Source organism: Pelophylax lessonae, assembly GCF_965119305.1.
Source record: "Pelophylax lessonae genome assembly, chromosome: 6".
NCBI classification, from domain to species: Eukaryota; Metazoa; Chordata; class Amphibia; order Anura; family Ranidae; genus Pelophylax; species Pelophylax lessonae.
This window is the reverse complement of record NC_138773.1, coordinates 59,322,385-59,337,207: the sequence shown is the minus strand read 5'-3', so window position 1 is coordinate 59,337,207 and position 14,823 is coordinate 59,322,385. Positions and strand designations below refer to the sequence as shown.

General features: G+C 41.1%; 1 protein-coding gene across 1 annotated transcript in view; it reads left to right on the top strand.

Moving 5' to 3' along the window:
* Window positions 1-14,823, top strand: part of MSLN (mesothelin) — a gene marked incomplete at both ends in the record, with an annotated part of 109,692 nt that overhangs the window by 19,183 nt on the left and 75,686 nt on the right. Inside the window, 4 exons of the mRNA XM_082260461.1 lie at window positions 2,685-2,881; window positions 5,881-5,984; window positions 9,144-9,259; window positions 10,850-11,011. Coding sequence (XP_082116587.1) covers window positions 2,685-2,881; window positions 5,881-5,984; window positions 9,144-9,259; window positions 10,850-11,011 — 579 coding nt within the window. The remainder of the gene's footprint in view (window positions 1-2,684; window positions 2,882-5,880; window positions 5,985-9,143; window positions 9,260-10,849; window positions 11,012-14,823) is intronic.

Here is a 14,823-nt window from a genome sequence, read left to right as displayed (position 1 = left end):
GCAAAGGGTGGGCCAACTCAATATTGAACCCTACGGACTAAGACTGGGATGCCATTAAAGTTCATATGCATGTAAAGGCAGACGCCCCAATACTTTTAGTAATATAATGTATGTGCGAATTGGATGTGGTTTTCACCGCATCCAATTCGCATGACATGCGAGTGTGGCCGGCTCTCAATGGAGCCAGTTCACACATGTGCGGGGATGGCCGCTGTGCGAATTCCGAAAGGGTCCTGTGCATTTTAGGTCCAGTTCAGGTTAGAATTTAGGCAATTTATAGGCAAAAATTCAGACCTGAATCCCACCTGAACCAGTAAACAGGAATGCGCCAGGCCCTATGCTGGAAGCCATATGTGAACACATATGTGAACACGGCCTCAATGAATTAATTCTGTGTGCACTGACACTTGTGTGATAGGATTTAAAAGGTGTTGGCTTGAATTCTCACTTGATAAGTCTGCATGTTTGCGATGCCCGCAGGCAAATTTTCCTTTGTAGTCCAGAAATAATGTACTATTTCAGGGTATTGGATAGTCCCACTGTAGGCTCTCCCAGATTAGTGAAAAAACTGGTTTCTTTTCAACGACTTGTGTGTTCTTACATATTGCTATGCATTATTTAGTCACTGAAAAAGTTTCTGTATTTCTCAATATACTGAGTATTATATACACCCTACAATGAGACTTGGAGTTCAGAAAGAGGTCACCGTCGGTCTAATAGACAACCTTTTTTTATTTATAGCAACCATTTATCTTATGTATTTCTGCTACAAATGATTTGTAAAAACTTGCAATAACTTGCAAGTGTCTGTCCGCAGCAGTCACAATAAATCTCTCACTCAGCAACCCGATCATGAGATAATGTTATCCAAAAGCAGACACCAACATATTCTTTAAAAAGACCTTGTCACAACTTAAGGCAGGCAGTGAATCTATATTAAAGTGATACAAAACACAAACTGTTTAATTGACATTGTCCCCTGTATATGGATGATGGCACTGTATTTATTTTAATTAAAAAAAAAACATCTAAGTACCTTTTTCCTAATCAATATAGAGACCCACATGACCCAGCTTTTTCCCAGCCTGTCTGCAGGGAAACATAAGCAGGAGGAGCTTCTAGTCCTCTGCTGCTGGTCACGTGTTCAAAATAAAAATAGAAAAAAAAACAGGCTTTGCAATACAGAGTAAAAATAAATACATAACAAACTTTTTAAAATTGTCATACAAATATAAATTTGAAATTAAATCTTTATTATTTTTTTGGCAACAACATGGTGTGGAAGTATTTCTGCCAGTCACAGGCTGTGTCACACCCCTCCATCCTATGTCTTAGACTAAAAGGGAGGTGATGCCTCCATCAATCAATATGTAATATATGACCTCTATTGTGTTTAGCTGGTTAGTGTACATGGGAGAGGAGGAGGGACGAAGTGGGTTGTTTTTTTTACCACTGTGTATACGCCCACATGTGTGACTCTATAGTCAAATGGGCTGTGATAGGCAGAGTTGTATAAAGTACTCAAAACCCATACTTGAGTAAAAGTACAAGTGCTCGATCAAAAAGTGACTTGAGTAGAAGTGGAAGTACTCGATCAAAAAGTGACTTGAGTAGAAGTACTAAAGTATTCAACATTTTTTGTACTTAAGTATCGCAAGTAGTTTTTTAAAAAAAATTGCTACTTAAGTACTGAAAGTAAAAGTACAAGTACTGTGTTATGTAGTTATTAAAGAAAGAAGTCAAAAGTTTGATCATCATATTGTTTTTTATTATTTCAAATGCAGCTTTTATTCATACATACAGTCGCATTTATTTTCGTATGCGCTGATAATACACATGTTTTGAGCTTCATGAAACCTGCCATCTACTGTTCTGGCAGTGGTAATTTTTATAATAGTAACGAGTAACTATACAGCACAAAAAAAAAATATCGGAGTAGAAGTATTGAAATCATCGAAAAAATGTCGTGAAGTAAAAGTGGAAGTAGGAGAAAAAAATTCTACTCCAGGAAAGTACAGATACCGCCTTTCGGTACTTAAGTACAGTAGTGAAGTAGTTCTACTTAGTTACTATACATCTCTGGGGATAGGTAGGAAATGCTCAGCATAGAAACTCACTGAAAACTGAGCATGTGCAGAGCTGCCAACAATGCTCTGCAAAACACCTAGCTGACCTGGAGACATTGACAGAAAGGGAGATAGAGAACAGCAGGATCAACCAGGTTTTTTTGCAGAATAGAGAAAACAAATCTCATAGTGACTGAGTGAATATGACCAGCATGTAATGCAACATTTATTGATAGGTTTTTATGATGTGGGTTTAGTGACAATTTAGGAGGACTTACAACAGCAGCAATCTGCCCCTAAAAAGCAAAGACATTAATATTATAATTCCACAAAAAATAAATGACGGTTAGAGAGCCTTCCCAGTTGACCCCAGTGCCACCCTGCTAACCCCTACATCTTCACAGCATTTTAACAGAATAAAGATTTTTCTCATTAGATCTACATTAAAAAGTGCAGCATAGTAAGCCCACTGTGTTTGGCTTATCAATGATGGCTTTCAGGACATTTACCCAATATTTCCCACTTTGCATATAACACAGTTAAAAATGTAATTAGCCTGGATGATTGATGCATAGAAAAAAGGTGAAAGCTGTAACCACCATATTGTTTGTTAAACAGTTTTCCAGTTTCAGCCCAGGATTAAGGACATTCTTGTGGAATGGGATATGGTCTCAACTCGTTCAGAATCTGAAAAACCCAGCAGGTCCTCTCCAATGGATCCCCAGTAGCCTCCAGCCATTCCTTGTTCAAATTAACCCAGACATGGTGAATTGCCTGCAGCAGCAGAATGTGACCTGCACGATTTTCCAGGAACTGTGAGTATCTTCCTAATTGAACCATTTCTGGCCTTCTAAGCAAACTAAACTGTGGATAACCATAGCTACCATTGCTGAGTTACCTTTGAAGGTGAGTGTTTTAGGGCCTGGCCTAAAAGAACCATGTAGGCAGTGAAGTGTAGAGACACCTGATAAGCACACACTTCTTCAAGGTCACTGACGCACCAACTCATAGTTACATAGTTACATAGTTAGTGAGGTTGAAAAAATACATCAGTCCATCCAGTTCAACCTATGATGTGTGTGTGTGCTTGCTTTTAACCGTACATTGTATACCCCTGTATGTTGTGGTCTCTAAGGTGCCCATCTAATAGTTTTTTGAAACTATCAATGCTCCCTGCTGATACGACTGCTTGTGGAAGAGAATTCCACATCCTTACCGCTCTTACAGTGAAGAACCCCTTACGCATTTTAAGGTTAAACCGCCTTTCCTCTAGTTTTAGTGAGTGGCCACGTGTCTTATTGTATTTCCTTACTCTGAATAGTTTGTTCCTTATGCTAGGGTCGCCAGTACAGTATTTGTACATTGATATCATATCCCCCCTCAATAGTCTCTTCTCCAGAGAGAATAAGTTCAGTGTTTGTAGTCTTTCCTCATAGCTGATGTCCTCCATTCCCCTAATTATTTTTGTTGCCCTTCTCTGGACTCTCTCCAGTTCCAGCACATCCTTCCTGAGGACCGGTGCCCAGAACTGGACAGCATACTCCAGATGTGGCCGGACCAGAGTCTTGTAGAGAGGGAGAATAATCTCTTTATTTCTGGAGTGAATCCCCTTTTTTATACATCCCAGTATTCTGTTGGCTTTGCTTGCAGCTGCTTGGCATTGCATGCCACTGCCAAGCCTGTTGTCTACCAGAACCCCCAGGTCTTTTTCCATCCTAGACTCCCCCAGAGGTTCCCCCCCCCCCTAGTGAGTAGCTTGCTTTCTGGTTTCTGGCCCCCAAGTGCATTACTTTACATTTTTCAACATTAAACCTCATCTGCCATGTAGTTGCCCACCCCATTATTTTGTTCAGGTCCGCTTGTAAGGTTTCCACATCCTGCATAGAAGATATTGGCATGCCTAGTTTAGTATCATCTGCAAATACTGAGATTGTACTAGATATCCCCTCCTCTAGATCATTTATGAATAAATTAAACAGGATTGGTCCCAGGATGATGTATGGTGGTTCTGAGGCACGCACCTTCAAAAGTAAACAAGCAATGGCAGGTCCACTATTTCTATCCGGAAATGTGAATTTTAGACCTCCATCTATTTCTGGTAGAAGCTGGTGAGATAAAATCACCATGTGCTTTCGCACATGCTATACCACAAGTGTTTTGCTGATGCATTGGGGTGCCATTAAGATATGACGGCACGCCCACGCATCTTCTGAAGATCAGCACACTTCTCACATGTAAAAGTGTCAACCTAGCCTTCTCTGGATGGACACAAATCATATTCAGGGCTCGTTCACACCAGAACCCGGTTCAGGAAATCCATGTTCCAATGCATGTTTCCCGCACTGCATTCAAACCGCACTGGGTGTATGATCTGCTGTGGGTATCAACAAATCCTAACAACATCCAAAAAGCAGATCGCAAATATAGTGCATTTGCCTACACCAGATCACATGGTACTGCAGTATCATACAATTTGGTGAAGTGCATTTTTTAAAAGTAGTCCATGCACAGTGGATCCAGTGTAATTCAGTCCGTTCAAATATCAAGTCGCACAGAAACCGCACAGAAAGGTGGACCACTTTCCTGTGTGATTCATATGTGAATCCACCATTTAAACTCTTTTCCTCCAATTTTCATTTTCCTGGGCAGATTTTAATGTCATTGGTGGATGTGAAGCATAGACTGCAGTTTTTAGTACTGGCACAATTCCAGAGTCCCATCGGGCTGTGGCATTCTTAGAAAGAAGGGTGGCTTTATGCAAAAGTAAACAGCTAAACTGGGTTTTACAGCACCCTCTGTTCTCTTGCAAATCTCAAAAAATACCTTTTCTAGGGGTGATGGATGACAGCCATAGGGAAGAGGGGAAGTCATAATACAGTTGTATTAGCCAGGGTGGATACAGGGATTGGAGGAGATTGGAGTAAATTTGCATGGAGCATTTATCACTTTATTTTAAGAAGAATGGCACATATGCACTAAATTTTAATTCAGCACTATTGCCCTTTGACTTCAATTGCATTAGTACTTTAGGGACTTTTGCACTGGGATTTGACTTAAATTGATAGCTGACTTTTTTTAGCTGTATGATGTTTTGCACTAGTTGATATATGAGATTTTACACATTGGTAAGGTAAGCGCAGCTTTATTTTAATTCTACATATAATACAGCTGTTGGTGTGGACTGTTTGCCTATTCCAGGTTAATTTGCAAAAAAAAAAAACCATTGCATACCTCCTGATTTTTTTTGTACCCTATTTTTTAGGGGGTAGTTATCATAGGTGGGTTTGATTTGCACAAATACGCTCAAATTAGAGTAAGGGGAGGTAACCAACATGAATCAAATTTGGTAAATGTAGGATCAACTAATTTAAAACCATTGCCTTGATTTCAATGTCCTGAAAATTCATAAAGGCAATTTGCTTATACTTCCAGTGGTGGGGAAATACTAAAAGAGACACATTCCGATTAAAGATGAATTTTGTTTTTGTTTTTAACCACTGGTAAGAAGCTAATAAAAAAAGAGTTCTAATGTAGGTACTAAACTATTCTACATGTTAACCCAAATACAGCGGCCCACTTAATTTATTCTTTTACTTTTCACCTTGTGAACCTTATACAACCCTACAAGGCTCAGGTCAGATTCCACAAAATGTTGGCCTCACATTCTAAAGCTCTTTCACAACTGACTGAGCTGGCTCTATTTCTGCAGGGAAAATACAACAGCCACCAATTGTCTTGTCATTACCAGTCCAAACTGATTTGAGTGTACAATTAGTAATTATGCTGTGCATTTTTAAAATTATCTCTTTTTCAGGGTGAAGAATCTAGACATGGCATTCCCCAACATGACAGATATGAAAAGGCAAGAACTGTACCCCGCCCTAAAATCATTCCTCGCCAACCAACAGAAGGCATCAGGTAGATATATAATATCAAATATCAATATCAAATCCTATAACAATGACCACTGTTCGAGCTTTTGTAGCGCTCTCCCCTGGAGGAGCAACAGAGAATATGCCCGGGGCTCCCTTGCTACTCCAGAGGTTGCTTGCCACAGGCACAGATCCAATCACACTGAAACCAAAAACTTAAGCCCCGTACACACGCAAAGATTATCGGCCGACCGATCGTCCGTCTTTTGTCCAGAGTGGTGTTATGTTGGTTGGAATGTTCCTAGACTGCACACAAATTTTCTCACTCGACAAAATTCTACTTCAGAAGTGATGTCATGTGTTGGTTTGCTTTCTTTGTGTTCTTTCTTCTCTGAGCATGCCCAGTCTTGCTCATTCGATTTTTCTCTGTCGAAATCTGTACTGACTGCATGAAAATCGGCTGTGTTTTGACGGCAGACAAAAAATTTTATAGCCTGCACACCAGATTTTTTTCGGCCGAAAAGTCGGAGTCGGTTGTCGGAAGCATCATACTAACAAGCCGAAAATCAGCAGATCGGTCATCGGACGAAAATTCCCTGCCGATTTTCAACGCGTGTGTACGGGGCTTAAGTCTAGGCTCTAGTGGATGTCTTTTGTGGATTTTATTATCATAAACTTGAATGGAAGGGGATTTAAGGGTTCAGTATACTCCAAAACGATAGTAGAAATTAACAGGAGGACAAACAGCCTTGACTGCAGGTAATAGGGAATGGCCAGTATTTCTAGATCTCTATAAGAGCAGTCCCAGTCCATCCAGTAACTACTGGCACTCAATTCCCTGTAGCAACATGCACACTTGAGAATCAAAAGGCAGGTCTTACTCAAAATGTCCTAGGACAGATGTCTGCCACCCATCTTCCATGGGACACTCTTCAGTGAGGCAGACATAGATCCTTCTCCAGATCAGACTCCAAGATGATGTCCTCCAAAAAATTTTTTTTTTTTGCATGTTATCTCTAGGCCCTCAGCCCAGCACCTGTTGAGGTCCAGGCAGCTACTCTAAGGCCTCGTGCATACTGGGCATTTACCAAGCTCAACTGAATGCCTCTTCTCCTGGCAGGAGGAAAGCAGCATAAAAGACATGCCTAAAACTGCGTTTTGCAAAAGCGTTTAGGTGTGTTTTGGCATGTTAGGTATGTCAGGTGTTTGGGCGGTCATTAATTCCTTTAGCAAGAAAATGTATTTATTCTGGCATTTGAAATGAATGAACACGTATGCGCCAAACGCGCCTTGCATTTGGGTGTTTTTTTTTTTTGCTCAAACACTCCTCTCCTTAAATGCTCTAAATGCTCCTGCCTCTAAAAGCCTGTAAACGCCTATGTGTGCATGGACACATTCCAGGAAGCCGACCGAAGTGTCCTTAACAAAGGATGAGTCATCAGTCTTTAATGAGCTTGTTAAAAAATGTTAAAGAAAAACAGCATGGGGTTCCCCTTAAATGCCATACCAGACCCGAAGGGCCCGGAATAGATTGCTGGGGACCCCACGCCATTTTTTTTAACATTTCTCGGTAACAAGTTTGTTGACAGCCTGACAACAAAAAAAAAGTGGTGGGCCAAGCGAGCGCCCCCCCCCCCCCGAACCATACCAGGCCACATGCCTTCAAAATAGGTTTAACAAGGGGGCCCCCAGATCCCGCCCCCATGTGAATGTACATTGTACCCCTACCCTTTCACCAAAAAAAAAGTGTCAAAAAGAAATAAAAAAACACAATGACAATAAAAATAAAATGTCCCCCCCCCCCCCATGTAGATCCAAAAACCAGAAAAAAAGAAAAAAAGAAAAGCTCTTCCCGTGATGCAGGCTAACTGTCAACTGCAGGCTCTGCTTTTTGACAGTTCTTATATAGGTAAGGGGCAGGGCCACCTGATGACATCACCTGGTGGCACCACCCCCTTGTAATGTCACCGCCCCAGCATGCGCCGGTCAGTAACGTCAAATGTCGTGTCGGCCCCCCCTTTCGTGGCCTTTCAGGCTGCATGCTTGTATAAGGGTCTGGTATGAATTTTGGGGGGACCCTACACCATTTTTTTAAACATTTGATGTGGGGTTCCTCCTAAAAATCCATACCATACCCAAGGGGCCTGGTATGGATTGGGGGAGAACCCCCATTACGATTTTTTTTTAACATTTTTCTATTGTCGGCAATGGTATTGTATTACCGACAATTTAAATTACATTTTTATTTCTTTATAAATGTTAGTTTTGCTGCAGCAGGTTCTATACTAGGTACAGGTGCACCACTTTACAGGCAGGCTCTGTATTTATCATTTTCAATTTTATTGTTTCACTTTAAGCATCATTAAAATCACTGCTCCTGTAAAAACGATCTTTTTTTAAAAAAAAACAAAAATTGCATTGATATATGTCCCCTAGGGCAGTACCCAGGCCCCTATACCCTCGTAGGGCCAATAGCTTGCATATAAGCCTTCAAAACAGGCACTTTTCCAAATTCGGGTCCCAGAGACTTTAATAGGGTTTGGAGTTCGGGTCCGAACTTTTGCGGTGTTCAAGATTTCTGGCGTGAACCAAACCAGGGGCTGTTTGGTCCAACTCTAACAAACAATAGGTATTTTTTGCAATCCAGTATAAGCTGACTTGAAAAATTTCCTTTCATGTTCTGCTTGTCTGCTGGTCATCTCTTACCACAACTTCCTGGATTCCCTGCATGCTTTGCAGCTTCTCCCTCCTTTTTACTTTCGGTTTCTATGAACTACATATCCCCTGGTGCCTTGCTGCTTGCTAACCATCGCTTCATTGACTTTGCCTCCTCTTAGCACCGCTTTAGTTCAGGGCCTCTACACAGGGGACAGTGAATACATGTCACAGAATTCAAGGAAGAAAATTGGTAAAAATCTCCCCAAAGTAAGATTACAAACTTCAAGATCGTTCAGATTAATCAGATGTAGGATAGAAATAATTAAAAAACATGTGGAAATGAATATAATGACTTTAAATCCTAATGATCGATACACCTTCAAGTCAACACATTTCATGCAGCAATGTTTACTTCTTCAGGGAGATGAAAATGGCAAAATATAATTTGACTGAAAGTGCTTATTGGACTTACATACTCAGTGTACAATATACCAGAATTTAAATGCTTGACATGAATCCTTCTTTCATTTTCTGTCAATCTCTCTAGGATCAGCCTGCTCTCAGAACACCACCAGCAATGTGTGGATAAAACAGAATCTTGGAAATTTTTCTCAGTTTGCTAGCATGGGTGATTTTGCAGCACTTAACTCCAATTTCTCTGCTGTAAGTAAACAATATTCCTAAATATAAATTAATGTTAAGGGTACTTTCACACTGCTCTGAAGAAAAATTTTGCTGTGTTTCAGATATGTTCGCTGTGCGTTTCTGGTGCGTTTGTTGCCTGCACCTGTGAAAAATGAACATGTGACTCAAAAATGCATAAAGAAACGCAAAACCCCAAATCCATTTTAATGGGAAGCTGCATTTTTGGTGCAGTTTTCAAAACCGTGCCAAAGATGCAGCATGCAGGACTTTTTATAACTCACTGCACCGTTAACACAGTGGTGTGAAAAGTCCCATAGGATTTAAAGGGAAACATTTTTCTTGCGTTTTTCTTGCAAGGAAAAAATGCATGAAAAAACAGATCAATGTGTAAATATGTTAGGGTAATTCACATGTTACTCTTTCCTCAAACTTTTTATTTTTTTTACAGTATAGAACACTTACCTATTATTGCAAGGGTTCCCAGTTTTCATCCATATTGACTCCTTCATCCACTGCCATTTTGCAGCTGGTATAGTTGCCAACATTTGAAAAAAATTTACAGGGACACTTTGCAGCACAGCTATTACTTACCACATCCACTCCCCTTAAGCTCCGCCCACTCTGCACAATTAATCTCCGCCTACTTATCATCAGATTATAGGGTCTACTCATTAAAAGCAAAAATTACAGGAAAATTGAAAAGGGAATTTCAAACTTATGGCCAAAGTAGCAGAGTTGGAATAATTCTCCCATTCAGCTGCACTAATTTTGTCTAAAGTTTCAAAATTCTCATCACAATTCCCTGCAATTCTAAGGTGTCAAATGTGCTCAGGTGTGACCATGCAAAAAATGTAATATGTGAAATTAAAATAAAGTGCAAGGTGTAAATAAGTACGATAAAACCTAATTATACTATCTGGTATAATTAGGTTTTTATCGTACTTATTTACACCTTGCACTTTAAATTTTACATATTACATTTTTTGTATGGTCACATCTGAGCACATTTGACACTTTATTCACATGTCGTGTTATCAGATCTCCAGGGTTCCTTCTCTGCTCTGCTGTGACGGCCGGCGCCGGCAAGGCGCTGTCGAGATTGAGTGCCTTCGAATTAAAAATGGCGCCAATCGGCGCCATTACGTAACTGCGCATGCGCCCGCCCGGCCGAGCTTGTATGAGCTTTCCCGAGCGCGGCAGGTGTTGGAACGGTGCAAGCCCTGTTACGATGCCCGTAATGAGCACAATCGGGCGCATGCTGGGACAATGTAAATTACCCGGGACAGGATCCTTTTTGCCGGGACTGTCCTGGCACAAATAGGACAGTTGGCAAGTAATCCAGAAGATATAAGGAAGCAAGTTATAGAGTTAGCCATTTGACTTATCAAATAACAACTATTCCTTGTTCTAAAACAAAAAAAGTAAAACATTATTTTAAATATAGCAAAATGAATTTATTCGTCTCAAGAGGGTTTGTTATAAAATAAAAAAATATAGTACCATTTAAAACAGTTTACTTTCTTATGTTTTGCATTAAGGGAGATTTAGTCTGCATATTTACCACTGAATTGCTTATATTACTCCTGAGGTTTTTGTTCTGTTTTGTAGTTGGATGCCTTGTCTTTCCTAACTCTGCAACAAATTGCAACCTTCAGCGTAGATTTCAACATCACTAATAATCCTGCAGCAATTGGCAACATTTTGGCAGCAGTATCGAATGTTAGTTCAGTGCTTGACTTCCTGTCTTCTCTGAATGCTGCTGCCATGGCGGTAAGTGTTTCCTCCCAGTACATCTACAGTATTAAATTGATACTAAACACACACTGTTTAACTTACATTATCCTGTTTCTTTATGTATGTGGATGATTGCACTGCATTTATTTTAATTTAAAAACAATCTAACCTTTTTTTCAAAATCAATATATAGCTGTCACATAACCCAGATCTTTCCCAGCCTGTCTGCAGAGAAACATAAGCAGGTGGAGCTTCTAGTCCTCTTCTGCTGGTCACAATACAGAGGAAAAATACATAAATGATATCAAGTAAATGTTTTTTTTTTGTAATTCTCTGTTTATTTAGTTAAAAATAGCACTACTCCCTTGGGAACTGCTTGAAGCGGATTCCCCTGGGTTACCCATAGCAACAACTCATCAATTCTTAGCGCTTTAAGTGTTTGGCTCAGTCAGGAAACAGTCCATGGGATTTGGTTTTTGTTGTTTTTATTGTAGAACTTGGGATGGGAGAAGGGATGAGTGGGATACTCCAACTAGATGAACTATGCACAACTTGAGGACTTCTAGCTATGTTGAGTGCGGCAAGGCCACTGCTTCACCTTGCCACTGTAGTGAAGTACTGGATAATAGCACTTTTCCACTGCAAGTACCGGCTAGTACCGGCTCGGCTCTACTCGGCCCTGCTTGGCCCGGTTTGCTTTTCCACTGCTGGTACCGCATGGTATAGTGTCGGAACAGTTCGGTACGGTACGGTATAGGTTTGCTTTTCCACTAAAGTAGTACTAAAGTTAAGTGGGTGGGATAACAACGGGGTGGGTGTGATTCTCTGACCAATCAGTGGCTAGTAGTGACTGCATGCAAAGGATTGTGGGATATGGTACCAGTTTGGTACCTGTTGGAACCACAATCGAGTAGGTACTGTTTTTTCAGAGCCGTACCGTACCGTACCGTTCGGTTCCATGCAGTGGAAAAGCAAACCTATACCGTACCGTACCGAACCGTTCCGACCCTATACCATGCGGTACCGCAGTGGAAAAGCACAAAAGCGTGCCGAGCCGGTACGGTTCCATGCAGTGGAAAAGCGCCATTAGTGAACTGTATAGTGAATTACTCTTCAGGGCCCCGCTTGGTACCCTCTTTTTCCCCTTACTCTTCAGGGTTCTACACAGCACCCCCTTTACTCTTGCTTACTGTGTGAGCTGACCTTCTGTCCTCTGACCTACTGGATTGGTCCCCCTTCCTGTGTAGACCCCTTGGCAAGCCCCCTGGTGCTCACGGACACTGTTTTTCCCAGTTGACTTCTGCCTGCAGCTCCACCGTCAGCTTTCCAGAACTCTCAAAGTTCAGCTCCACACTTGGCTCACCAGGCCAACTGTCCATGACCACTTTCGCCCTCCTCCTGGGACTCTTCTTCCCACCAAAGATGCCCTGTCACATGTGCCCTTGACTTTTATGGTAAATCCCATGATGCACTGCAATGGTGCCCTCCCACTGGAACTGCCACAAAAGCCCATTTACCACTGGCCAGGTTTCCTCCACTGTCCAACAGGCTCCCCTATTGGATACAATGTGGACACTTCCTAAGACCCAGTGACTCACAACTGGACACATGTAACAGGCATGACTAACAGATCAGGCTCCCCTAAAAGCAGATAGAGCATAACAATGCTTTTAACCTAGCACCTATCTAGGAGGGTGCTACACATATAAGAGAAAAACAACGGTGATGCAAATACCAACATGTAAGAATATTGATAGTACACATGACATCAGAACCATAATGGTAGTTCAGTTGGGTAGATCATGGATAAGAGAAAAAGTTTGCATGCGGGGCATCTGTTAACATTGCTAATGAAGCAACTTTAAGGGTCCCAGCCTCAATATCGATGCCCAAGTTTGTGATGCAAACCATTGAGGTGTAACAAATAAAGAGGACCAGGGTCAAAAGGGGCCCTGGTGGCCAGTATTACCAAAGAAATGAGAGGAATAGTTTTCAGGACTGAATGGTGTAATATACATCAGGGGATTAGAAAGAGGGAAAGGGAGGGCTGGATGAAAAAGGGGGAGACAAAAAAGATCAAAGGTGAAGAGGTAGCAATAAATCAGGGTAAAGAGAGGGATGAGAGTAATGGGGGAGCCGAAGAACAGAGTAAAGGAGCAAGAGAGGAGATCTCTCACCCAGGACTACGGAGAAGGCCCCGAAGGATCAGCCGGATTGCGAAATCTCCTGCAGGTAATCGTCAGTGAAGACAAAGTGTTGCCAAGGCTTCCAGGTCTTGCAAAAGACTCCTCCCGGTTGTATAGAGTAGCCGTGAGGTCCTCCGTGTCCCTGAGTTCATTGATCCTAGAGAACTAAAGAAACATTGAGGGCGGGCATTCAGACCTCCAGCATAGAGGAATGCATACCTTGGCCACGTTTAGGAGCTGGAAAATAAATTTTTTAAAATATCATACAAATATGTATTTGAGCTCAAATTTTTATTATATGGAATAAGCTATCTAAGGGGCTTTTTAGGTGGCACTCTTCCAATTGCAGCCAGTTTCACTCCCCTCCAGCCTGTGTCTGTTGTTTGTATATGCTTGAAATTACAGGGAGGTGAAGCCTCCATCAAACAACATGTAATATCCCACCTCCATTGTTTTTAGCTGTGCAGTGGGCATGGAAGAGAAGTGGGCTGTCATTTTTGAAGAATGTATACACCCACATGTGTGGCTCTTTAGTCATGCGGGCTGCACAGATAAGAAACAGGAGGAAATTAACAGCTTAGAAGGGAACTGAAACTGGAGCATGCTCAGTAGATGTGGCAGAGGCTGGTCTACACAATCTCAGGCTGCAGCCGGGTCACAGACAAGGAAGGAGGGACAGTGAACAGCAGGATCAACCAGATTTTTTGCAGAACACAGAAAACAAATCCCATAGTGACTGAGTATAAACAGCATGTACTGACAGCTTTTAATGATGTGGGTTTAATGACACTTTAACTGAAAGGACTTTTGTGCTCAGGAGCATGTTCTAGTCATTTGACCCCAAAGGCTGCATTTGCTAACCTTCTGTAAATGGCAGTTGCCTGGCTGCAAAGTTTTCAGAGATCTAGAATAAGCATGTAGCAGTTATGATATTATGAGGACAACCAGAGTTCCTTATCTCTAACCTTGCTCCATGTCAATGACTTCCAAGGTATGATGACAAAATATCAGTATGATAGTCAGGCAATTAACATTTTTAGAGATGTCAGCAATGGCAGCTCACATGACAGGATACATGAATGGAATATTTTAAACACTACCCAAGTCTACCAAGACCTCACTCGTTTGTACACCACCATCTCCTCAAAGCCTTGTCTGAAACTCTTTATAAAAGCTTTTTTAGCAGTATCGGTGATTGAACTTCATGAAGTGCCACATCCCTGAATTGAAACATAGAATTGGAAATTCCCCTGTTATGGGACTTTGTAGGCACTTAAATCATATAACAAGTATACCCATAAAAACATATTTTATTAATATTTTATCAATAAAAACAAAGGTTGCAAAATATACTTTGAATAAATAACTGAGATTACACCAGTTGAAGTTTACAGTGATATTAAAAACGGATGTCCTTCACCCAACGTGTTTCAGAGGCTGTGCAACTCCTTCATCAGGGGTATAGGTATTATTTTTCCACAATATAAATACATAAGTCAGAAACATATATACTTACATTTGTTTTCTGAAACCACCTAAATTCAAGTCTAGCCAAAACACCTTGATAGTGTGGAGACGTTTTAGAACATGTGCTAAAAAGTTTTTCCTGATGAATATGGTTAAATTGAGTGTGTATAATTTAAGTATAATATAACTCTTATA